The 26,585-nt window shown below is 40.8% G+C and overlaps 1 protein-coding gene across 4 annotated transcripts in view; it reads left to right on the top strand.

The window, feature by feature from the left end:
• The window catches only part of KIF5C (kinesin family member 5C), a 78,659-nt gene that overhangs the window by 18,136 nt on the left and 33,938 nt on the right, over window positions 1-26,585 (top strand). For 3 of the 4 annotated variants that reach the window (XM_059820370.1, XM_059820372.1, XM_059820371.1), the window contains exons 2-8: window positions 7,760-7,850; window positions 14,740-14,813; window positions 19,671-19,775; window positions 22,038-22,086; window positions 22,935-22,990; window positions 23,887-23,974; window positions 26,037-26,161. In XM_059820370.1, coding sequence (XP_059676353.1) covers window positions 7,760-7,850; window positions 14,740-14,813; window positions 19,671-19,775; window positions 22,038-22,086; window positions 22,935-22,990; window positions 23,887-23,974; window positions 26,037-26,161 — 588 coding nt within the window. The remainder of the gene's footprint in view (window positions 1-7,759; window positions 7,851-14,739; window positions 14,814-19,670; window positions 19,776-22,037; window positions 22,087-22,934; window positions 22,991-23,886; window positions 23,975-26,036; window positions 26,162-26,585) is intronic. The other variant, XM_059820373.1, reaches the window with a different exon arrangement.

Here is a 26,585-nt window from a genome sequence, read left to right as displayed (position 1 = left end):
TTTCCCGTGATCATTAACATAGCTTCATCTTTTCAGAGATTAAATTTAACCGCAGGAGGATAACACTGCTCTCCAAATACCCAGTTTTGTGCCAATGCATAAGCAGTTAAGTAATTTGAGGACCAAATCTGCAAGCTGCCGCGTGGCGTGCAGGGTGCTGGTGGGCTGGAAGGATGGTGCTATCCTGATAGCATTAGGCTGCACCGTGAAGGAGTACCAAAGGATGCACAGACGAAGCGCTGCTGGTAACGCAGCATCTACACATGGTGCTTGGTGCTGCCAGGCATTCAGCCGCCAACCAGGCAATATCCCCGCCGCGGCTGCCGGCACTCGTCTGCTCGCAAAGCGATGATGATGGCAAGGAGCTGGAGGAGGCTGTGTCCCGGGCCTTTCCACCTCCCTGTGCCATTCCTGAGCCACGTGGCGTTGGGGAGTCACAGAAGAGGAGGAGTGAGTCGGTTGCCCTCAAGTAAGAAGAGGTCCTGTTTTCCACGGTGCTGGTGGGTGCTCCCAGCCAGGTTGCAGCCTCCAGCAGTGACGGAGCTCCTGAGCCCTGGGTGTACCAGGGTGCTGCTTCTCCAGCCCCTCGCCCCAGCCTTCCTCCCAGCTGTGTGGAGTCTGTCAGCCTGCAGTTTATCATCTGATGGCCGAGCTGGGGGCTGGGAGACAGTTTCCACAGCTTTTTTTTAATATTTGTCACTAGTGTTACGTTGGTGACATCCCATCTGACAGGCTGAGAAGAGCCAGCGAGGGGTTAGAGCTTTTGCTTTTGCAGGGTCCATGGTGGCTGAATACACTGGGTTCATCTCATCCTCTGGACCGTGGTGACTAGCTTGCACCAATACAAGTAAATAACAATGGAGAGCTGTGACTCTTGAGTATTGCTGTGTTAGAAGTATAAAAAAATGTTGCTAAAGGGTATTATTTAATAGTTGGCTTTGTATTGGTAGATCTTTATATTTAAAATTAATTCAAGGTTTCTTAAAGAGTATGTTTTCCAGGTCATGCATCTAGGTAGAAGAAAAGCTTTAAAATAATTTCTAAGGCTTGGTTTCCTAAATTGCAGATCTATAACAAAATAAAATAATGCTTTCTGAAAACAGGATTTGTTGCAAGGAGTTCTTTCTGCCAAGAGTGAAAGCTAAAAGTGGATCTCTGGCCATGAGCCAAATTCCATCAGCTCCACAGAAATATTCATAAGGTAGATCAATAATTAAGCCCGCTATGCAAAAGTAATGTTGTGTTTGACTCAGATTGCTCTGCAGTGCCTGTTCATACATCACTGCTTGTTTTAATTTATTTTCCAGCTGAGTTTTAGGAGTATTACCAAGATTTAAGAATTTCTTTTGGAGAACTTGGTTTGACTATGTAGTGTTTTCAGCTTATTCTGATTACATTTCTTTAATTTTTTTTATCCCAGGTGTTCTGAATTCTCGTCCACTAGGTAAATTGCTACTGCCCTGAAGTTTTTAAAGGGCAAGCTAACATAGAAAATGGATAGGATGGCAGTAGCATTTCCTTAGGCACTACAACTGAATAAAGGGAAAACATAATAACTGAATTTAACTGTTTCACTAACATGAATTTATTTTCTCCCCCTGTCTTTAATCCTCATGTTTTCAATCCTAGAGATAGATGGCCTCAGGAGAATGGGATAGATCTTGTTTATTTCTTGTGCTTTATCAGCAAAGTAGAAACAACCTTGTAGTTGCAGAATCTCTGTAACTTGTCGGGAAAATAAGTCCTTCTATCTAATAAGTTCTATCTAATTCCAGGGGAAATTTGCAGGGCCAGCTATTTATCCCACTTGCGAATGGAGCAAGTTTGATGCAGCTTTCAGTAAATGTGGCCTCTACATCTTCAAAGGGAGTAAAGACTTTAATTCCTACTCCTATAGGCTAGAGGGAAGAAATGTATTTTATGCCACCTTCTGAGGCAGAAACTGCGCTGCGCAAGGGATGTGCCTCGACTGAAAAACTGAGTTGCCGCTGGTAATAGTTTGCTTTCTGCTCTTTGAAAAATTCTGTCTTCCAGGCCTGCAATTACATATCTTTTATTTATAAAACCTCTCCTACTAGAGCACTTATGTTAGTGAAAACTAGCTGGGAAATAATTTCCCATTATTTAAGCTCCTGCGTATCACATGATTCTATTACCTGTATACTCGTCCGTTGTATGTACTGGCAGTGGCATCTTGTTATGGTATGTTAAACCCACTCATAGATCATTCATTCCAACAGCATCAATAAAACTCTTTGACTTGAATAGAGAGGCAGAATAATAATGACAGAGTTTCAGCAGAGTCACGGTTTGCCGAACGATTCATCTGATAAACTATGCTGTGTGATTTGGCATCGTTTTGTTTCTGCAAGGGACCAAAAGTTTTCCCGAGTTATCGGCTGATGATTGCATGACTGATGCACCCCTTCTACAGGGGTAAAGGGGATGCCTTTATTTAACCGGGATGTGCAGAAGAGAACATTCCTGCCTTCTGAGGGGACAGAGGACTAAGGTGAATGGGAGGGACCCTGTGTACACAATCTCTCTGCTCATTTCAGCTGAGTGCCCTGACTACCGGCTGTTAGGAAGAGCGGAATCTGGCAGCCTGGCAGAGGGGAGGCTGAGTCCCTTTCCAGACCTCCTCGCACAGAAATGCAGCTGGCAGCACGGACACATGGACCTTGTGTCCTGTGGTCCCACTTCAGTTGCTGGTGCTTAGTCCCCTGTCCACATGCATGCACACAGTATGAACTCCCTCACCCAGAAAGAGTTAGAAAGGAATTTAGTAAGAAGATAGGACTGTGCTGATCAGGTGCAGGGGCATGGCTGGACAAGCATAGTGATCAGCAGCCTGCTTACGTGGCTGGTGCTTTTGTCCCTTCATCCCATGTTTGTTCCTCCCCAAATCACCCTCATCCCTCCATTTCCTTGCCTTTGTCTTCCCCTAATCATCCCCTAACTCTTGTGCAATCCCGAAATGTTCTTCCCCTGCATCCCATTATGTGTGCTGTACCCCTAAGCAGTCTGAAAGGTGATCCTGATCCCCTCTTGATGGCTTCCACACCTGGACCATGGGGCACATGCTCTCCAGGGACAGCCTTGGCAGGAGCCCTGTCAGGGTGCCTCTTCCTGGAGTCTGCCATTTGGGACCCCCGCCTGCCTCTGTGCTTCTGCGCTCCTTGGGACATGTGGAGATGAGCCTTGGATGGATTGATGGATGTGTTTGTGTCTTTTTAAAATGGATGCGTGACCTCTTCTTGAGTCTTGTTCAAAATTACGTCCCCCTCCAGATGTACTGGCATGGTATTTTGCAGCAAGTATCAATGAGTTTCGCCTCTGCCATCAGCAGAGCTTGTATGTTTAGGGTCAGAACTGCACTAGGCATATTCACAACTGCCAGTCGTCATATAACTTGGTCACAGCTGTTGTCTGCTCAAGCAGAACAAACTTGCATCTGTCCTGGCAGAAATCTGGATGGTATCTCTAATTCTAGGGGATGGTTTCAAGCTATAATGCCTCATGAGACTCAAATGTCTCTTTATAGCCCCCAAAAAGCAAAGAAACCCAGCATTTTGTATGCTCTCTTCGTCCTTTCTACTTCAGCAATTCTGTATCTGAGCTACATGCTGGCTGTTGGGAATTCTGTTCTAAGCCATCTTCCCTTGCCCATGGTTTTTATAAGGCACTTTGGGGATGGACCTTGGACTGTGGATTCTGCCTCTGAACTCAGATGCCTGAAAGTCAGGTGTCGTCTCGCTTGGCATCATAACCTGCAGAAACACTGGTGGGGTCGACCCTGAACCTCTGTCTGAAGATCACAGGAAATTAATCATGAAATTGCATTAAGGCTCCTAATTCTTAGCATGCAGCTCTAAGCACTGAGCACTTCTCATTTCCTGTCTATGTGGAATTTAGGAGAGTTGAGATTTCTTTTTTAAACAGGAAATGTATTTGGTTATCTTTAATTGGGACTGTATTAGCTTCTAGTGATATTATTGCTCTGTGATGTTGCTTGTAAAATGATGGTTTTGGTAGTAGATGCATTTATGGTTAAGATCCTTTTTGTGCTTGTGAAATCCTCAGGTTTTGTTTTTTCAAATGCCAAGCCTGTAAACTCAATAGGAAACTCTAAACATTAAGCTGGTGAAGTAATAATTGGCAATACATATGAATAGCATTCTTCGTGCTATCGAAGGGCCAGAACAGAATCTATCTTGATGTCAATACAACTTCAACAGGAATTGTGTGGGTGGATTGGAGCACTTATCCTAGCCATTATGCAGCAGTGGCATAAGTTGATGGAACAGATTGTCAGGGGGACTGTAGGAAGTAATCGCATAGGAAGGAAGACGTGATTTATGTATGAGAGATAATACATTGCATATAATGAGAAAGTTTGAAAAATAATGTGTGGAGGAGGTGCACAGATAAAACTGTTAGCATCAACTCAGAAAATAACACTTTATTTCTAGCTGCTTATTACTTTCTTGAATAAGCTCTAGTAAGGCTGAAATCTTCCTGATTTTGGTATTTAATTCAAGCTGAGTTACATTTGAAAAAAAAAAAGAAAGCAGTTATGTTATTTCTGAAGATGACAATAGGGAAAAAAGTATTGCTTGGGAACATGCTAAAAATAAGGTGACGTCCTGCTTGCTCACCCTCCCTCTCTGTTTTGGAGCAAAACCCTTGGATCTGCCAGCATGTCGCCTTTGTAGGAGGGATGTGGCTTTCGTTACCTTTGAGGAAAGTCTCAAAAATTCAGAGCTTATAACAATAACACCCTCAAAAACAAAACAAAAAAAAACCCCAAACCATAGTTCACTCCAGAGAAAAATCTTCTATCTATCTTAACAGCATCTTGGCAGCTGAATTGCCACAGCTTTCCTTCAGGCTGGGCATCTTCTCTCTGTCTAAGGTGTTGTGGCCTCCTCCAGCCCCTATGAGCTGAGGGCGAGCTCCTGCGGGACATGTGCAGAGTGAGTCCGTGGGCTGCCCGGCTGGGATGTGGAGGGGGTTAGGGACAACCCAGTGGGAGAGGTGGTCAAGGTCACAGCCTGCCACCAGGAGCGTGGAGATGGTGGTGAGGAGGACTCCAAGGAGAGCTGGTGGGACGGAAGGGTCAGAAAACTGAACAAGGTGAGTGGGGTGACATGGGAGGTGCTCGACGTTTCTCCAACATCAGAGACCCAAGCAAGAACTTCTGAACAAAGACAGAGGGGGGAGGATGAGGAGCCAAGGGAGCGGGGAGTGCAGCTGGCGGTGTACATGGGGAGAAGAGGGTTGAGCAGGACTGAGAGGATTTAGGGCAGAGGAGAAGCAGTGGTAGAGCAAAAGAAGCATAAACTCTCAAACTGAGGATAGACAGAGGGTCTGTGCCCACTCATCATACTCTCCTTTGCGGAAAGGAGCATGAACCTTGAGTTGTCTTTGTGTAAGATCAGTGTGGAGATGAAGCACAAAAAACCTCCCCAAAAACCCCATAAGTGCTGCTTGGATAATGGAGCACTCTCGTTTTGTGCATATGATGACAGAGGCTTTGTGATTCTTCATTCATTTATTTTCTTCAGATATCAGTGATGGGTGTCCTGGTCTTTTAGCTTCCCAGAACAAAAATGCCAAGGAAGAAATTTGACCTGTGTAGCACATTTGTGAATTGCTGCTTTACATTTGTAGCTTTTCAGTGTGGCAGATAAATAACAGTCACAGCCAGTGCCTCTTTCAGCTGCATGTGGCACAATTAAGAGGGGATTGTTTTTTGGGGCTCTTTGACATTATAGTTGTTGAGAGCTCAGTAGAAGAGCTGGATTGATTGCACTGGAGCAATGTTTGCCTGGAGTGCTGTGTTTGCCATGGTAGGATGATGTGCTGGCATCACTCTCTGCTGCACTCTCTTGTTGCTTAGCTAATATGCCTCAACTCAGGCATGAAGGAAATAAATGGGATAAGTGGAGGGCTGAGGTTGTGTGTCCATGTGGTTTTTGGCCTCTTGCATTAGGGCTTATTGTCTAGTGCTTGTAATAAGCAAAATGGGGGTAAGTGGGTAAAAAGTCCATTTGAGAAACTGTTCCAGAATAGTTATAGCAGGGCTGTGTAGCCCTTATCCTGAGAACCAAGAGCTTTGTCTAGCTGAGAGCCACACGATGTGCAGTGTCCGTGGAAAGCTGTGGAGAGACGGAGTTTGGGGTAGGTGCCAGCTGGGTGCTCCCAGCAGTCCCACCACTCTCCCTGGGGCTGCATTGGTGATGCGGTCTCAGTCGCCTCCTTGGGCTTGCGTCTTATCAAGTAGGGTGCTTGGGTGGCCCAGCGTTCACCCCATGCCAGCACGAGACCATAAATTATTTACTAAATGGTTTATAAATGGCTCTCTTATTCTTGAGACCTGAAATTCTGGGATGAAATGTGAAGAAAACACATTTCAGACAAACACCTCTCTGTCTTATTTTCCCCTGTGGCTGTTAAGTACCCAAGTTTAAGGAGCAGGCAAGTGTAAGCTTATGATCTGCTTGAAGGAAAATCAGAGTGTGACAAAAATGGCTAATTGAGCACAGCATTTGAACAGCTGGCTGCAAATGGCAGAAATGGCACGTCAACTCAACAGAACAAGACTCCTACGTCGGGTATCCAGCCACCTCGCAGTTAGCTTTGAAGCCCTCGTTATGCTGTTCTCGGAGCAGGTGTCACATCTTCGAAGGGAAATATTACAGGCTTTGATGGAAGATAAGATGTTACACGTCCTTTAAATAAAGGAATCGTATTTTAAATGCAAATTGTTGTTTTTACTGAGTTGTAAGGAGCTGAACTGCTGTCTTAAAAATTGATTTGCCTTTTAAGTGTCATGCAAACCTGGTTTTAGGGTTGCTAGTATGTGTTTCTCTTGTAACCAGTTATACTCGCTACAAAGAGGAATCAAAATTTTCTGCAAGTGTATGTGCCGGTTCTGCTACACTGCATACACATATGAATAAGTGTCAGTTGTGGTGTCACCTAGGAGTCAGGGCAGCTCGGTGGCTGTGGTGAGACGGTGGTGGTTCACAACCTGGAAATGGCCCCGATCCCATTCAAAACATCATTTTGGAGCTCTTTCCACATGGCTTCTTGTTATTTGTTGGTGTTAAGGATAAAAATAATGACAATTTCTAAATAAAATACAAGCTTAGGGCAACATACCACTCTGACTGTTTGGCCTCTTTTGGGTCTCCCCTATGGTTTTACCGACGTGCGTTTGCGTGTTTAGGATAGAAATGACAGCAGGCTATTTCCACCTAAGGAACACACAGGTGCTGGGACCATGCTGGGCCACCTCAACACCAACAGAAGGCAGCTCTCAGGACCTGCAGGCTTCTGATTCTGTCTGCTCTGATTGCTGTTTCTCACACCACAGCTTTCACTAGTTTGCAATAATGAACAGCAAATCTTTTGCAAATGTTTATATGGCTGTTCCCCCTTAACTCCTAGGAGAGGGAGAAAATAATCAACTTTCACTTGCTGATATTTCAGCTTATTGTTTCCTGCAACTGTAGCTGCTGACCCAAATGTGGACACACAGAAAACATATGCTGCGTTTTATTTGCCAGCTATAGACAAGATGGTTTTGGAGCACACGAGATGTCACATCTGTTCAGTCAAGAAAATATTGTCGTCTCCATTGCACTGAATGGCTTCCTTTGTAGTAGATGCTGCATTCAGGATGCCTGTTAAATTGGGCCTATAAACTGTTTTAAATGTTCTTAATCTTACAGAGTTTCTCTTTTGTTTGCAGCAAGGGAAGCCGTATGTCTTTGATAGAGTGTTACCTCCTAATACAACCCAGGAGCAAGTTTATAATGCCTGTGCCAAGCAGATTGTTAAAGGTAGGTGTTGTCTTTGTTCATTCCTGCTTGGGGGGAGGGAAAAAGATACTGTCCTGTCCCTTCAAGCTATTTAAAGGCAGGATAATAAATGTTTAGGTGTCTGTATGGGAGTTTAGTAATTAGTAATTCCAAGCATTTCCTTTTTTTAAGGACTTGTCTGTGTAAAAAAAAAAAAAAAAAAAAAAAAAAAAAAAGAAAACAGAAAACCCAAAAACCCAAACCCCCCAAAATAAAACGAACAAAAAAAAAGAAAGAGCTGAAGGAATTGCAGTAGTTGTTCCTTACGTTCTCCTTGTGTGCGACTGTTACTCCACGCATGTGCTTGCTTTTTGTGATACATGAAAAGCAGCAAAAAGTGTGTTCTTCATGCAGCGTGAGACTGTTCAGGACAGGATGAGCATGGAATAGCTGTGTCTTTGAATGGAAGGATGGACCATTAAAGGAAAACATAAAAGGCACTGGTTTTGTGGCTGCTTTGCATGCAGATAGCTTGCATTTAAAAATGAAATGAGAACACAAGTGCCTAGTGGATAGCACCCTATTTGTTTAAAAGAAAACCTTCACAAACTGTTGAAATGTCAAGCTTTTAACTTGATAATCAAACTTTTTGGGTGCATGTTAATTGCCTGCCATACTTTCCCCACCTCCCAAATCACCCTCAGACCTCCCACTTGGTTCTGATGCCGGATAGTCCATCAATGATGGTGTTACAACTGCTACAGCTTCTCAGGGGTTATGAGAGTAGTACCTGGTCTAGTTGCCCTCTGGCCTTGTGTGGCGTCCCTGTGCCCCCCAAGATTTGGCCCTCAGTTTTTGTTTTTAAATCAAAGCATGCGGACAGTGGGAATGGTGCCGGAGCTGGTCGGAGTTGTGCTTGTATAGCAACGCAAGGCTGCCTGTTGAATGCTGTGGGATTTATGTGGCATGAGAGATTTGGGGTTGCTCAGAGGTGCAGGAGCTACTGAAGCAGTGCTGAAGGATTTGATAGCATTTCAGGCGTGGAGCTGGATCTGCTGAGAGCTTGTGTGTCTGCCGGTAGGGAGAGGTCCCTGGGGTGGGCAGCCCTGCTGCAAACCCCGCGTTCTGTTCTGGAGCAAATTGGTTGGCTCACTCGGACAGCCTCGAGCAAACCAATATGTGTGTAGTCTAGATGATTGGGGGTGAGGACCAGAAGCTAACTTATTTGATGTTGGAGAGAGGAAATGAGTCGTAAGACTTCAGTTGCCTCTTCTCAGAGGGGAGCCTAATTACAGCAATTCTGGCTTCAGACGGGTAAGCCTTTAATAAAAACTGGTGGGTTTGGAGTTGTAGAGCTTAGAAATCATTAGTTCGGGTTGCTGACACACCACTCAACTTTTGGAACTTTGGGGAACTGTTTCAATACTACAGTGTGTGCTAACAGAAGCAGCACATTGCTGTTTGTAGACTTGCAGAGGGTATTTATATTCTCCTGTGGAAGCTGGTTTCCTCTGAAAATGGTGAGAGAAATAAAATCCTGTTTGAGAGCAATTTGGAAGACCTAAATCAGTGACTTAATCTTCTTCATTAACCAGATGGAAAGGCAAATACTTTTCAAAGTCCTATTTGAAAATAGAGTTCAAACATACTTTTGTATGTGTGTTAACTTGGACCTAGATACCTTGAAAGGCAAGTTTGGTGAGGTGGGGAGAGGGGTGGAAGGAAGGAAAAGAGAAATGGGAAAAAAAGAGAGAAGGAGAGAAAGAGAAAGTGGGAAGGAGAGCGATGGTGGGGGGGAGAGAAGGAGAGTTTAAGACAGGGAGAGGGTCTGGCAGGGGAGGGAGGGAGAGCACAGCATTACTGGAGTGATGTTCTTGAGCTCTGGTCTTACATTTCCATATGTTTAATTTCCAGTTTAAAGCCTAATAAAGTGAAGAATGTGAAATGAGCTGGGCTGTTTCTGATAGACTGGAACAATGTAATTTACTACATGGAAATATGAGCTGAGTGCATTACAACTTGAAGCACTATTTAAATCTTTGCGACTTTTTTAGATAGCTTTTCAAGGTTACCATTTGTTATCAGATTTCATTATGCTCCCATGAAATGGCTGATGGTTTCATTGTGATTAATGTTATTACAGAAAATGCCAGCTGGCCTAACAGTCTCTAAAACAATGGTTATAGTAACTGTGTTGACAAGAAGAATGATCTAAATGAGTTTTTTCACTAAAGAAGAAATGGGATTAGGTTTAAGTAAACAGCTCAATGACTGAGTCAAAGTATTTCACATTCCATACGTGAGAAACATGAGAAACAAGGAGGTTTTTAGAGGAGGAGAAGCAATCTGTATGTTACAGTGATTTGCATCGGTGTGGGTTCTGGGATGTGTGTTCAAGGTAACTCCCAAGGGCAGAAGTACCAGTAGTGGGAGCGTGTGGGGAATCATCCCTGGTGCATATGACCACAGTTTGGGAACTTGCGTTTGCATTTTTTTTAACCAAACGAAGAAATACCACTGGATCTGACAGGCTACTGTAGTGTGTGATTTCCACCACTTTTGCTTTGTTTCCCATTGCTCTCTATTGCCAGAAAACAGCTTTATTTTCTCAATCTACTCAGATGGATGTCTGTATTCAGATTTTGCATCTTTCCTGCAATTACATTGAGGGGAGAATATATAATGGCTCAAGCTATTGCTGAGCACTGGAGCTGTGAGCACATTAGTGCACATGTGAACATCTGTGCATTTGTGTGTCCTGTGAGGAGGAGAAAAGGGCTTTAATGATTTTGGGGTGGTGGGGTTGCTCTCACAGGGTAGCTTATGGACTTTCTATTCTGGTTACAAATATGGGCCTCAGATGCTGAATGGCAGAACTAGAAAGTTTAGGGATGGCAAAGATAAGTATTGGGCTAAACTTGGTTGTAGAAATTAGGCTGAAAGGACTTCCATAAAGCCATTTGGTTTTTATTCTTGCCATGAAGACTCCTATACTTGTCAGTGGTCCATTTGAAAGGTCTCCAGTCCACAGCCACCCTTGGCCATTTGTTGCAGAGCTCTGCTGGGCACTCCGGTGCTGCTGGAAAGACTTTCTGGGTCCCTAACCCGAGCGAGGCTGTGTTGTAGCCCCGACACAAGGGCTGCGGTTTTAGACTGTTGTTGCTTGTCCTATCCATCCTCGTCAGGAAAAAAGCCATCTGGCAGCAGCTGAGTGGTTGAGTCGAGTAGCTGGCTTTTGTGGGGAGGGTAAATCAAACTCAAAATCATTGTAGAGAGACTTGGACCAGGAATTAAGAAAAGCACTTGGTCTTATTTTGTTTGTTATGAATTACGTAAAAATCCCAACTGATCTTTGTTCGATCACTTTGTTCATCTGTTTTCCCCCCTCTCCCGTGCTCTTAAGTTTTCTGCAGGCTGTTTCTATCAGTGACTGTCTTCTCTCGTTTTCCAGTTGACAGATGGTTTATTAACTATCTTAAGGTGGAAAGCCTTCCAACAAAAATAACCTCTTCTACCACAGAGTCCACTGACTTTTTTTAATTGCAGGTGATGCAAAGGACTGGGGTTTTTTATAAAGAATAAGGTATTTTTTGCTAATTGGGAAGGTAAATTACTTATCTATGCTTCCTCAAGCAGCGATGTATCCTAGTATACATTGATGCAAATTCTGAGCAATTTTCTTACATAACAGTTGATTAATCAGATTATTTTCCCCCTAGGCTGTGTACCAGTATAGAGCTGACATTGTACCTTGCATTCATCTGGAGATAATAAGCCTTTTTTTAAATTCAACCTATTTTTTTTAAATGTTAACCAAGTTCTGGCAAAAAATAGAAATAGTAGTAGTGAACTCTTAGATTGTGTTTAACTGTCCTGGGGTGGAATTTAAAAAGTATTTGGATGCTAGGTGTTATTTTGGAAACAAAAAGGAGCTGCACATGTTTGCTCAAAGATTTCTAACTTCCTCCTAGGACAACTATTTATATTTTTTGACGCCTAAGCACCTTTGAAATTCTCGTTTTGTGCACGTTCCAAACATGAGTTGGCTTTCATCTAAAGAGAAAAACAAACCTTATTCCTTTTCCAACTACCAGCCAGATTTTAGTTTAGAATAAAAAAGTCCAACCACAAATATTTTCTTTCCTTGCTGGCTAACAAAGATGGAGCCTTCTGTACACAATAGATGTGGAGTACTTGCAACTGGATCTAGTCTCAAAAGTTAAAAATGACTGCCTCCCTGTTGTGCTTAGATGTGTGTGTTTAATAAGAAAAGTGTCAAGTAAGCTTTTTATTTCAAATATTTCAAATACAGTTGCATTAAACATTGCCTTTCCTATAGGCTATTGCGAAATTTAATATTAACCTGATTAACTTTTTAAAAGGAAATAATACTTTTGTATTAAAAACCAAGGTATAACTCCTACCTCTTGTGAGCTGCTGCCACCGCTCTTACACTGCAGACCGCTGGCTGCCCCTCTGTCTCTACCTCCTTGGTCCTGCGCTCCGTGCTTCTGCTGGTTCGCCCTAGTCAGACCCATTGGTGCAAGTTGAGTGGAGCTCCTAGAAGAATTCATTTTAAAGTTTTAATCATCAACAATCTTCAGGAAACTGCTAAGCAGCTAATTTTGTTTTGTTAATATTTTAATGTCTTCCAAAGACATTGCTTAGTAGACATTGGGCTTTTATTGGAAAAAATGACATTAAAATTGCACCCATGAAAGTTCAAGTGAAGGGGCTTTGAACATGGTGCAGCCACATGGCCAGCAGCGAGGCTCCCCAGCTGTTTTCTCCTTCCACTCAAGTTTATTCTGTGTTGAACTGAGAATCAATGAGATGTTCCCTTCAGAAAAGCACCGGTGAATGAATGTTCTGAAATACCAGTAACATGAAATTTGGCCCTGTTTTGAAGCCTGTTGGTGAAATCGTGGGTCGAAGGCATGAACTCAGGATAGCACTGCATCTATGGCTGGACATCTGGTTTTTACCTATACAATTATTAGTTGTAATTCCTTATTTTAAACTTTGTTTCCTTAAAGCAAGAATAAGCAGTGTCTCTATTTTTATAAACAGTTGAGGATGCTAAATTCATACAAAATGTTAATGCCAGAATGATAGTAATTATAGTCTCTAACTTTGCCATTCTCCTAGATTTCAAGATTTGAAAAATTTACCGAGCAATACTCTGTGGAGGTCTATAGAACCTCTGCCATGTCTGTCCTCTTCAGCTCCCCAACATAGTTCTGCCACAACTTAAGCAGTTACACTCTGTGTTTAATTACAATATGTATTTTTAAATAGCTTCATTCCAGTTTCATCCTTATTCAGTACTGCTGTGTAGGAAATATAGGTCTATGTTGTGGTTGTCTTGGAAAAAGATCTCTTTGCCTTTCCTTTCTTTTTATCCATTTCTTTTCTTTGAAATCACCTTTCTGTGGTTTTTATCTCAGTTTTTTTCACACTTGTTTCTTCTTCATTCTTTTTATATTTTTCTAACATACCTTATTTAATTCTTTGTAGCTGGACCATCTTCATAGATACACAAGGAGACACAAATAAGGAGATTACGTGTGTGCATGTTGGTGTATATGTAATAATATGAAGTTATATGCAATAATATATAATATGGATGTGTGTATATGTTTACTATAAATATGTGTACATATATATACACACACACATTTTTTTCTCCTGATAGCCTCTGTTAGTATAGATATAAAGGGTGGGAAACATAACAAGTATTTCAGAAGCAGAGAAGGCCAACCCTAGAAGCAGGAGGTGTGGACAGGAAACTTTCTGCCCTGCCAGATGGCAGCTGGGCTTTGGTGGCTGCTCTCAGTCCCCTCTGCGGGCTGCAAGAGTTGAGCTGTCCTTTTGCTTCTATTTTTTGCCATTGGCTCCCCCCTGCCTTTGCTGCTCTATCTCTGTCTGGTATTTCTGCTCCGGAGGCCCATGGCAGAGCTCTGGTACCGAGTACAATGCCGCCGACCCCGGCAAGAGGCATCAGGCAAGGTGGCAAGGGGAAGGTGGGTGTCCCTAAGCAGAGCACCCTGGCCAGCATCCTTCTCGCTGCCCTCAGGGGCTCTGGGGGAGGGTCTTTCAGAGGAGGCTGATGGGAGCAGCACAGGGTTATCACCACTGGGTTTTAGATTGAATGGTTCCTTCATTCTTTATTAGCAACTAGAATAAGTATTACTCTTTTTTTTTTTTTTTTACATGAAAGCTGCACAAATAGGTGGCCCTACTTAAGACTTTAAATTCAGTTGCCTGGAGCGAGGCCAACCCAGTAATCCTTTCAACGGCAATGAATGGACGTGGGACTGTGCGTAAGCACCAGCTGCTCTACAACCCTCCCGGATTTCTGAAAGCTACTATAGACATTAACCACTGCAAAGAAATGGATATTTTTTTATCTTAATGCAATATAAAATTATTCATTCTGCCTTGAGAGAAGTATATTTTCAATAAAGCAAATTCCTGTTCGTCTGACTTTCTTCTTGCTTTGCTCTCCTGCTTTGCAGACAAGCTAGGAAATTAAAGAGGCCATGAACTGTTGGGGGTGTTGTAGTAGTAGAAATATACAGTATGAGTTTGTTTCATTTTCTCTATGGTGTGTGATGGTTTAAAATTAAGGCAATTAAGTTTTTTCCCATGCTACACAAGTATATTGGATAATATGTAGTGTCCAGAGATATCTTTTTTTTTCTGAGGAAAGCAAGAGAGATGTCAATAATTCTGCAATTCTCTAATTTAGATTTTATTATGAATTGGGTTTTTTGGCCTAAAGGTAGCTAGTTATGCTGTATTTTTCCCATTCTTTATTGCACAAACTATTCTCTAATTGAGCTTCAGCATTGTAGAAGACTTACAAAATGCTGATAATCCAGCTTTAAGATGTCAGTATGAGTTTCAATTGTTTTTCTTCTTCTTGCAGATGTTCTTGAAGGCTACAATGGCACAATCTTTGCTTATGGACAGACATCATCAGGAAAAACGCATACGATGGAGGTACAGTGGAAAATTAAATGAGTTTGGTAGCAGCAGTAGAATTATATGTACCAATTACCTGAACAAGCCAGCGATCTGGAGCACTCCACTGTGAGTGACATATAAAAAGAGATTGGGGTATGTTTAGCTTCTCCTGCCTTTTAAGCTGTAGTATTTCTTTCAGTGTGGAGGTTTTTTTCAAGAGATGTCTACAGATATCTAGCGAAACTAACAAATGGTGAGTGAAAAACATCAAGTGTAGTTTCTCCATATTTGTCATAACAGTTTAGGTATGTGTATATTTGAAAGGATTTGAGTGAGATTTGTTAATCCACAAATGAAAACAGTAATAAGGGTCTGCAGAGTTCCCTTGCATGCAGGATTATGAAAATTCATGCCTTGGTTATTGGTTTTCTCATTTGCACTCCACTTCTGGGAATACCACTCTCGCATGCTGCAGCACAGATGGATGAATTTGAGAATTGTTGCTTTGGAGAAGAATACCAAATTATACCAAATTCCAGTGGCTGAAGTCCGAAGTCTGTTCATATTTCTGCTACATGAAGTGTGACTGTAGCTTTTTTTCCTGTGTTTTTTTTTTTTAAACTGTTCCGTTAGAAGACATTTAGATATTTTAGTCTCTTGCTAAAAAGAGAGGATCGTTCAAGCATTTAATCCTCGCATAGGATTGTTCCATCAGAATGCTGTACAAGCTGGGTGTATGTGTCTTGGAGCATTTCAGTTCATAGTTGAACTTTAAACAGGAGGTCTACAGCAAAGTTTTGCTAAATGAAAGGAAAAAAATGAGCTTTCATGTGTTTAACAGCATCAGATGGTTTTGCTACACGATTAACACAGATGACCTACCTAACCTGAAGGTTAAAGGAGAAGGAAAGCAATGTTCTCTTGAGCCAACAGGCCCTGGTGAAATTGCTGTTCGATTGCCACAGTTGCTCCTTTCCTAGAGGATACAATAACTGATGCCTCGTGTCTAATTAAGTCTGCCCTTGCGAGGATGGGGGAAATCACTAGCTCAGCCCTCACAGATGGCACAATGGCTGAGTAATCCACCAGCTCTGAATGTAATTAAATCAAAATGTCTGCAGGGCTTGAGCTGGTGCTTCCACATGGCATAGGGAAAGATCTCTTAAAGCCAATTTATATTCAGAATTACAAGCTGTGATAAAGAAAATGACTGTAGAAAAATGGTTGTTTTACTTCTTTAATAAAGAAAAAGCTGTCATTTTAAAGTGGAATCAAATCTATATTCAGTTTTAATCCCCCTTTTAACCTAACATCCTCTTGTAAAGTTGCTAAAGTATGTTGTGGAAGAAAAAAATAGTCTGAAGTTGAAGAAATAGTAAATCCTCTTGGTAAAGCTGTTATGGAGGATTTTCTGTGAAATGCTTCATAGTGTTAGTGTTAAGCTTAAGCAGGACACGGTAGTATAATATAGCCAGGATAGGCTTTCTGACATACGTAGGTCTTTCTCCTGTGCTAGATAAAACATTTGCCAACCTGTATAGCAAGATATAACCAAAACCCTTCTTAAAAGTTAGGTATTTTTGTCCATGAGATTATATTGATGGGCTTTGACCTTACAATAGTGTTTTCAGTAGCGGGTCCCTATAGATTGCAGTTATTATATCAACATCCTGAAATCAAACAGCACTGTCTCGAATATTACGCTTCACTAGCGCCTGCCTGCCTGCTATGTTTAAGTGTTCTTATTAAAATGAGAGGCTTTAATGAGCAGAGAACTCTCCGTCCTGATGCTTTGGGGGAGTTTACTAACTGCAATGTCAGCACGGCGGCAGCAGCAGCGCATTTCTCCATACTCTTTCTGAGGTTACAGCTAAATCCATGAGAGTGGTTTTTTTTCTTTATGATTCCAGCTTTCCAGTGAATAGCCTACCTTTATCATTCTCTTTCCTTCCTGTTTATGGTCTCCATAAATGATAGTGGGACCTGCTTCAATCATCTCTTGTTTTAATAAAAATCCATTGATAATAAAGTAAAAATGGTAATTTCTTTTTTTTCAATACGTCAGAGTGCTGGTGTTAGAGCGTTTTAAAGATCTTAACTCTTTCTTCGCAAAGCAGCGAAGGTGATCTTGCTTCACTGAAGTTTCTACTGACTTAAATAGTGAGAAGGCCCAAGCCAAAAAGTTGTACATGCAGTGGTTGAGTTGCATGCACACTTAATCATGTTTTACAGATTGATTTCTTTTCTGAGCTAAAGAAAGCTATGTAAAGGAAAGCATAATTATTACAGGGCTTGTTGAGGCTAGGGGAGTGTTTAATTAAATATATTTCTAAGTTGTCACTTACCCAGAGCCCAAGCAATTATTAGAGGAAAGGTTTACCTGGTGCAGTGATCCCAAAGCTGATGCACCTCTATGCAGACAGAAGTCTCTGCAACAATACTTTGAATTCAAACTGTCCTTTGGCTGAGCTAACAACCCAGCTCGATCAAAGCTACTGTAGAAAAGGGGGCACTGCATAGCTCTAGCATTTCTCGTTCTGTAGCTGCTTTTGCCTCTGCTGCCTTAAGGAATCGTGCATCTTGCAGTGCTATGTAGCATAGGCATACCTTTGGTTGCATTTGTGTGTGCTGAAGAAATACCAGCAAATCTCTGTTTATTCTAGTTTAGGAAAAACTCCTTTCCCCTCTTTGGGAAAACCCTCTCCGTGCAGTAATACAGGGTAGTCAGTTGGTTTCCGTGAGCTTTTCAAGGACTTCTTCAGGGAGAGGGGATGGATAGTATGAAAATTGTATTGCAGTCTCTGCTCAATAGCAGAATCACAGAATCACTAAGGTTGGAAATGACCTGTAAGATCATAAAGTCCAACCATCAACCAACCCCACCATGCCCACTAAACCATGTCCCGCAGTGCCACGTCCACACGTTCCTTGAACACCTCCAGGGATGGTGACTCCACCACCTCCCTGGGCAGCCTCTTCCAGTGCTTCACCACTCTCTCAGGAAAGACATTTTTCCTAATATCCAGCCTGAACCTCCCCTGGCGCAACTTGAGGCCATTTCCTCTTGTCCTGTCGCTAGTCACTTGGGAGAAGAGACCAACACCCACCTCCCCACAACCCCCTTTCAGGCAGTTGTAGAGAGCGATGAGGTCTCCCCTCAGCCTCCTCTTCTCCAGACTGAACACCCCCAGCTCCCTCAGCCGCTCCTCATCAGACTTGTGCTCCAGACCCCTCACCAGCTCCGTCGCCCTTCTCTGGACACGCTCCAGCACCTCAATGTCCTTCTGGTAGTGAGGGGCCCAAACCTGAACACAGCATTCGAGGTGCGGCCTCACCAGCGCCGAGTACAGGGGCACGATCCCCTCCCTACTCCCACTGCCCACACCATTTCTGATAAAGGCCAGGATGCCGTTGGCCTTCTTGGCCACCTGGGCACACTGCGGGCTCATATTCAGCCGGCTGTCGACCAACACCCCCAGGTCCTTTTCCGCCGGGCAGCTTTCCAGCCACTCGTCCCCAAGCCTGTAGCGTTGCCTGAGGTTGTTGTGACCCAAGTGCAGGACCCGGCACTTGGCCTTGTTGAACCTCACACAATTGGCAGAAACCTAGTAACTTCTTTAAATACAGCTTTGAGATAGAGGGGGAGATAGTGTCAGTTCTTCATGTTAAATTTCCTTCATCCTAGGTTGATGCTTAGAAGTTGACTGCCACTTCACCAGCTTTAGCATAAAGGAAGCGATGTCTAGAAAGACTGTATTTGAGTATACTAATAAAGGCTGAGAAACTTGGAAAACAGGTCAATGTGACCCACTAGTCATTCATAAACATGCATAATATTGAGAAACACATGTACGTGTGTATGATTTTTTTCCTATTTTGCTAATTAAATTTTGGTGTTTAATAATTTTTAGCAATTACAGATGAAATCTGACTTCCCATGATTTGCAATTGTATGGTTACCCACTATATTGAAAAAAAAAAAAAAATTCCCTACCACTATTTGGAGTAAGATGCTTTGTTGTGCTGATGTGGGCAGTAATACTTGGACAAAGATGTATTCAAAAGGTACATTAGAGTTTCTAGATTCTATGTTCTGATCGAGTCTTAACGACTACTGACTTGTTATTGCATATTTAAGCAGTTTCATAAAACATTTTAAAATAACAATACAATGTACACTGTAGTCAGAAAAGGTTTTTATTTTGAGTTTATATTTCTGTTCAGTTTTCGAGTGGTGTTAGCTTTCCTGTATGTGTCTGGCTTTTTCAGAAAGAGCAATGCAACTAAAAGGAGCCGTGCAGCCAGGGAAATTGTTGGTTTTAGTTAATATTCAGTTCTTAAAAGACTAGAGGAAGGTAGTTGTGCAAATTAACATGGAGAACAGTAGTGTTTTAAGGCACAGTTCGCTGGCAATGGGCCCAGCAAGCTCAAATCAGAATATTTTACTCTAATCCCCAAATCCCTGCAACCCAGATTTCCCTTTAGCTCTCTAGCATAGTGGTGAAAAAGAAACAAAATGCTTTAATACTTCTTGTTTCTCACATGTTTCCAAATAACTGATTTAACTGGGAGAATCAGGCTGTAATTTGTACGTTTGTTTGTGTTTATTCATCTATCTTTGGTCGGAGAGTGACGGTGTAAATAGCGGCAGGATGGCACACTTGGCAAATGGCAGGAGCTGACAAAACAAATAGGTGCTCCGTCAGGTGAAGAGTGCTTACACATCAAGTTCTTCTGCCACCTTTCCTGTGCACTTATATCAAGTAAATCCCCCCCAGAGCAGCAGACACGTTCATAGGGGCCCAATGGAGGAAGGTGTGTTCGGACAAGGCTTTCTCCTCTCTTGTGCCTGAGCAAGGCTTTCCAAGTTACAGTTTGGTTTTGTGTCCGCAGGGGAAGCTGCATGACCCTCAGCTCATGGGAATCATTCCGAGAATTGCACATGACATCTTTGATCACATCTATTCCATGGATGAAAACCTGGAGTTTCATATAAAGGTAAATGCGGAATGACGTGTTATGTAACGGGTTGGTTGGAAGAAAGTTGAGCTGGATGGGAAATCTGCATTCATGCTATAACACTGTGCTGCAGAATTCTTCCTTTCTCCCTTTTATAACTCAAAAACCCGTTACGTTACTGAGGGTATTTACTAGAAGTAATGCAATACAATTACAGGCCTTTGATGGAAATTTTTTTTGAGTGTGTTTTCAGCTCAGGTTTGCTAGTCTGTTGATTGCCTTGTCTCTCACCACAGTTGATAGTCTAGTCAACATGGTAAGAAAACACTTACTTCACTGCAGCTTCTCCAAAGACTGTACCTCAGCCCCACTAGTTATGACCATCAATACCATGGATCTGCATGACGTTTGTCAGAATACTGACACGTTGTTACTATCTCAAGGATATAAACAGTCCTCCATAACATGTGGGCTTGAAATGGAGGAAAGATGGCTTTGGGCAATTTACGGAAAGGTGTTTAGAAGTCATTTTTAATCTCAAAATCTTACATAGGGGTTTATTAAGATGGTGGACTATGTCTTGATTTGAACAGCTGCTATGGTTTCCCTGTCCTTATTGTGATACCAAACATATGATCTCAAATTATTTGAGTGACCTTTAATTCCTACTGTTCATCTGGTCTCCTGGGGAGCTCTACGCCATGGGGGGCATCGGTCCATCTGGCAGAGTACCTCTGAACCCCAGCTACTGATCTTCTGGAAGGACTAGGTCATTGAGAACCTTCTTAACAGTGCCTGTTTGTGGGGGTGCTCATGAAGTACAGACAGAAGAAGCAGCCTTACAAAGTACAAATAAACCATCAAAATATTCTAATAGACCTTAGATTGTAAAATATTGAGCTCCTTAAGAAGGGATGCCTCTGAATTTTCATAGAAAGAGCTTCCATAGGAGTGACACTGATTTCTTTTCATCATCTCTAAAGCTCTCCTGTGGCTATTGCTATTCTACATGATAGCACTTGGATACCAAGAGATGGGGAACCCTTGTACAAGACGTGGTAAATTCCTGTCCCGGCAGAAGATCATCACTTTATAAATCATGTTCTGCCAGCACTGAATTGTTTCAGTGGTTTCCTATGGCAGTTGACGTTTATGAATATCTTAACAGAAAAGCTGCCTAAATAGCAGTGAATGAGTGAGTGATTATACAAGGAGCTGTCATTGAGAGAAATGCATGTTCTGTCATTGGGAGCAAGAATTTAACCGAACTGTCACACTCTTTCAGCTCAACGTTGAAAATTTGTATTAATTTTTTTCTCTCCCTCTTTAATAGAGACCCATTTAGAACAGGGAGGGGAACTTCGTATCTCCTGTGTATCTTGGTCCTCAGCAGTGTGTTAATAGAATAATATAAAGCACATAAGTTACATCTGGGTGAACCAGACTGTTGAAATGAGCTGGTCCAGACAATGGCTTTAAATGGGACACAGGTGAAGCAAATGCATAAGAGCAAAATATATCTGTATTTAATAGCAGTTGTCACATAGGAAGATCAACTCATCAGTATAAAAAGCTAGACATAGTTTATTTTTCACATGAGAGAAAATGATACTTTACTAGATAAAGTAGAGTTTACTGATACCTAGAATTTACCCATCTAGTATTCTAGCTAAATAATCCCTGGATAAAGCTTATTTAGAGTACGGTTAGGTACCATGCCCCTAACACATTTCTGTTTGCTTCTGTGAGTTGAATACCCTTTTATTAAGACAGTCATTCATTCATTCTCCCTCTCCTTAATTTTTTTATTTTTTGGAGGACAATTGTCTCTTTGTTACAGAAAAGCTCATTTTCAGTTTCTTCTTTGGGATTTGATTCAGAACAGAACTTTTACATATGCTTGATTTAAAAGTTTAATTGAATTTATATTGCTCAAGCTTATGTAACTTGTATGATAAACCATTGAATGTGCTGGTGTGAATATCAATATACCTCTTAGAGCTGTCAAAATTTATCCTTCTTGTGATGGAGCTGTACTGATACGATAGTAGTGGAATTGATTTGATTCTGTTCAATATTTTTGTGTGAAAAAAAAATGATGGGTGAAGGTTTTTTGTATTCTTTCCTGATGAATCGTTGCTAAATGGAGAAAGATCAATGACATGTAAATCATTCAAAATACAAATACTTTCATGTGGGAGGTGGAATTTATTTTTAGTTTGGTGCTTTTTATTTTGACAGATATGGAAAATAGGTACAAAGATTTTTTTAAATCTGTAATGTTTATGATCACTTAATTAGGTTTCCTACTTTGAGATATATTTGGACAAAATAAGGGACCTACTTGATGGTAAGTTCTGCATTTCTTATGTGCCGAAGTGGTGTTGGGCTTAGTATAGTGCTTTGAATCAGCGCTTAAGGGGAAATAGTTACCACCTTTGGGAGTGATTTAAATTTAAGCTGTATGACTGGCTTTGTGAAGGAGAATTTTGCAGTTGGATCTCTGACTCTTGTGCACCTACTTCTGTAGTGCTACATAACTTGATTATAAATCAATGAGTACGGAGAATTTTACAGACTTTACAGGCATGTCTGAGCCTCATTGTCAATGTATATGCGTAAAGTAAAACTGTAATTTAAAAATGTATCTAGTGTTCCGTTGTTTTTTTTTTTAATGTTAAATTTAGAATACATTCAGTTCAACTTATTCCTTGCTTTGCTTCTGTTAGGTAGAGTTGGGAGTAATCTATCTCTTTTACAATTTGTGTGTCTGTATATGTGTGCTGTATGTTGATGAGTGTGAATTGTGTGTGTTGAATCAGTCTGAAGACAGAGAAATATATGCTAATGGTAACACAAACCCAGGAACATGTATTTGAGCTTTCCGTTCCAGTGCGTTCTTCTGTTTCTTTTGAAATTCTTGCTGCTTTGGCAAAATCCAGCTTGGTCTGTGTTCATTTCATTAATCCAAGCAATAAACAAAAGCTTCTGTGCCATAAAGTTAACTTTAAAGAAACAGGTACAAGATTGACAGAACAAGAAACAAATTTTACTTAACAGAAATATTGGTAAGGAGTGGGAAGCGACTACGGTTCTCATTTACAAATTTAATACATTCACGGTATTTGTCTGTCATGCCTACAGTTGACACATTATTACCTGTGGAATATTCCTAACGATCTCCATCTTTTTTTCTAGTATCAAAGACAAACCTCGCTGTACATGAAGATAAAAACAGAGTGCCATATGTTAAGGTACAAGGAAAATTTGATGCTCAGTTTTTCTTTCTTTCTCACATAAGCATTTATTTATACATTTCCATTTGCAACCCAGTGTGTTTCCTGAAATGATTCAACTCATGTTCAGAGTCTTGAATGTTCAAGTAGTATTGGCCCTGGATTTAAACTGTTTCCTGAAATATTAATGGGCTTGAATCATGTTTGCTTTATTTTCCTGACTTAAAAAAATTTACATTTTGTTAGTATGGTGATAAATTTTAAGTATTCATATTCTTATTTCACGTCAGATATGAAAGAGAACTTCCTGACGAATTTTGTTTATTCGTGCACGGATGCTGTAATCTCGCAACTTTTTAGAACAGATTTTTTGGGTTAGGAATTTGGTTTATGACTTCCTGGGCCCTCTCTTAAATGTAATATACTTGTTATGAACATATATGAGCCTTAATAATATAGATATAATATTGTTCTGTTTATTATCCTGAGGAGGGAAAAAAAATTTGATAAAATAATGCCTTCAGTAATATTGCATTAAGGCAGAGAACAGGACTATGCATCTTGTAGCTTGAGAGAGAAAAACTAATTTGGGTATGTAATCTAACCCAAATTAGTAACAGGAATATATGCCGTATCATTCCATGTGTTCTACATGTAGAAGCTCTTTTCTGCTGCATGGCTGGATTTGACCAAGTCTTTAATCTTGTGAAAGAAAATTGTCTCTCAAGTTATCCCGTGGACTCCTGAAAGTCATACAAAGGCATGTTTTGGTCCATTGCCTCGCTAATGATCATGTTGGATGTTGATGGTTCTTCTAGTTATTTTGTTCATCAATGCTAAATATTCTTCCTGATGGCATTTGGAGTACTAGGACACTTCCTAAACTTTTCTGTTTTCAACTTGCATGTTTCTAGGGTTGTACAGAAAGATTTGTATCTAGTCCTGAAGAAGTTTTGGATGTCATTGATGAAGGGAAAGCTAACCGTCATGTAGCCGTTACAAGTAAGTATTCTGTGGAGGCTTTTCTGGCTATAAAGTGTGGGTGGTTGTAGCTTCCTAGTGATCTATTGGTTCTTCATGTTCACAAAGTACTTTGAGTTACTTACATGAACGATGTAATGATGCACAAATTGTAACGCTCTAAAATTAATAGAGCTGTACTTTTTTTACCTCTTCACTGCATACAGAAACAATTATTGACTTTCAGCTTTGAGAACTCCTGAATTTAATATATAGCATTATATAGTATAAAAATAGACATAAAATATAGACATAAAAAGGTCAAAATATGTATTGTACACATAGTATAGATATCTTGAAATTATGCATAACTGGAATTATGTACATACATTCTTCTCTGTGCAGCAAGTCAAGAACTCAGAGCAATTCACTGGTCAAATGGCAGGCAAAAACTGCAGAGCCGTTATCAGACTCTGCCTGTTTCTCTCTTGCGATTTATCCCAGTGAAGTGGTGACTTGGATTGAGTTCCAATGATGGCAAAGCAAACAAATCTTCCTGAATTAAAAAACATAATAATCACTTCAGCCTGTGCCGAATTTGATGACATTATGTTGCATGCAGCCTACTAGCATTACAGGGATAAAAAGAGCAGGTATCTTTGTTCTGTTTCCCAGCTTACACTGTAAGATGTCTTTGATCCAAGCAGCAAGCTTGGCAGAACCTCTGCTTGTAACTCAAATCTTTGCAGTGGGGTGGGCTGGTTTTTTTTTTTGGGGTGGGGGTGGGTTGGTTGGTTTGTTTGGGTTTTTTTTTGTTGTTGTAATTTTCTTTTCTTTTCTGTTTTTTATGATGCAGTGGGTAACTTCTTTCTCTTCCATGTCTCTACCTTCTTGCTTTGATAAATACTGTATTGCTTTAGCTTTCCCATGCCTTTCTCATCACACGAATGGAATGGAACTCTCTTTTCTGAGTAACGTTTCCTCCTGTTGTTTCTACTGTTCCCTTTAACAAAAAAATATCCAAATACACGTTTTGCTGTGATGCTGCCTGTTACATTTGGTGCACACAGAAAAGTTCTGACAAAAGTTGACAGTGAATTTTACCTAGACTGAAATAGCAAGGATCAAATTTGGAAGTGTTACTGAAAAAACTGAGTTTGGAGATGGAGGAGAAAAAGGGAGTTCAAATAAATATAAATATTGCTGTGAATGTGAATGGGGAAAGGTGGTAGTGGATTTTGAATTAACAGAGAAAATGGAGAAAATAGATGAGAAAGTGGTTTACTGATTCTAATGTTTTCTTTTTACATCTTTATGAAACTTCAAGCACGACATGGTTACAGTCAAACTTAGAATGTGGAAGCTGAAACTGTAACTGCCTGTGTTTTTCCTGCTGCCTGGGTGAAGGAGGATTTTCAGTTACATAAGCAATAAAAATCACTCTGAAATGTTAATTTAAATAGTGTGGTTTTAATCAAAACTTTTGCTAAAATGTTGGGACATCTCCTCACACAACTGCACTGAGACCTGCCCAGCTTCTTTTTATTGCAGTTATTATTACTTTCCCTTAAATTCTCTTGCTTAGCTCAAAATTACTCCTCTGTCCACAATGCTGAACATACATCTTCATTGTAGTTCTATGTCTAAATAGTGTCTGTTGTATCACAGCAGTTTTTTGTGTGAGCTGTCTATACTCATGAAGAAGCATAAAAAGACAGAACCAAAATGTTATTTTATTATTCTTATTCTATTATTTTTTTGTTATTTTTTACTATTTCTGGTCAAATTTTACTGCTTCAGGGGAATAAAGAAATTTTCAAAAAAGAAAAAAAGAAGAAAAAAAAGCTTTTTTTCCCCAAGGTTGTCATTTATCGTCAATCTGATTTATTTGGTCATGTTGAGAGAAAGCAGGAGCTCATTCTATAGTCCATGAACTTTATTTGCAGCTCTTGGTGTAAACACTGCTGTCAGAACAGTGGTCTGGGCTCTCCAGTGAATGGCCTCATACTTTTGAATTTGCTAGCCATAGGCTAGCTCTGATGAAATATAATTTCTTGTCAGGTTTTAAAGTCATTTAAACAAAACCTTTCAAATGTGATTGCAGATATGAATGAACACAGCTCTAGGAGCCACAGTATCTTCCTCATTAATATTAAACAAGAGAATGTGGAAACGGAGAAGAAACTCAGTGGAAAGCTTTACCTGGTAGACTTGGCTGGAAGCGAGAAGGTAATCTTTCCTTTTTCCTGAACTGCTGAATTATCCTAGAGGGATCGCTAAACTGACCATGTGAATGTGTGTCAGTGCAAAACTAAGCTAGGTATCATTACAGAAGTTTTACAGAAGTTTTATGTCATCATTAGTATGGCAATCTTTTTTTTTTTTTTTAGTGTGGGATGGAGAAAAGGAACAGATCAGAACCTTTTATTGGTATGAAGTACAAAACCCAAAACTCTGCAATATATCGTAACTCATAATGAAGTGAATTGAATCAGTGTACTTTTATGTAGCTTCACATTTAGTTACGGGCATCTGAATAAAGTAATATCATTTTTATGTAATTTGTCATATTAGACTGCTATTTTAATTTGTTTGTGTTCAGACATGTCCTATTTCTAGGTTTTCTGTAACTATTTCACAGATTAATGAAATA

This window comes from Gavia stellata, chromosome 8 (genome assembly GCF_030936135.1).
Source record: "Gavia stellata isolate bGavSte3 chromosome 8, bGavSte3.hap2, whole genome shotgun sequence".
NCBI classification, from domain to species: Eukaryota; Metazoa; Chordata; class Aves; order Gaviiformes; family Gaviidae; genus Gavia; species Gavia stellata.
The sequence above is the reverse complement of the archived record's forward strand: the minus strand, read 5'-3'. Positions and strand labels throughout refer to the sequence as shown.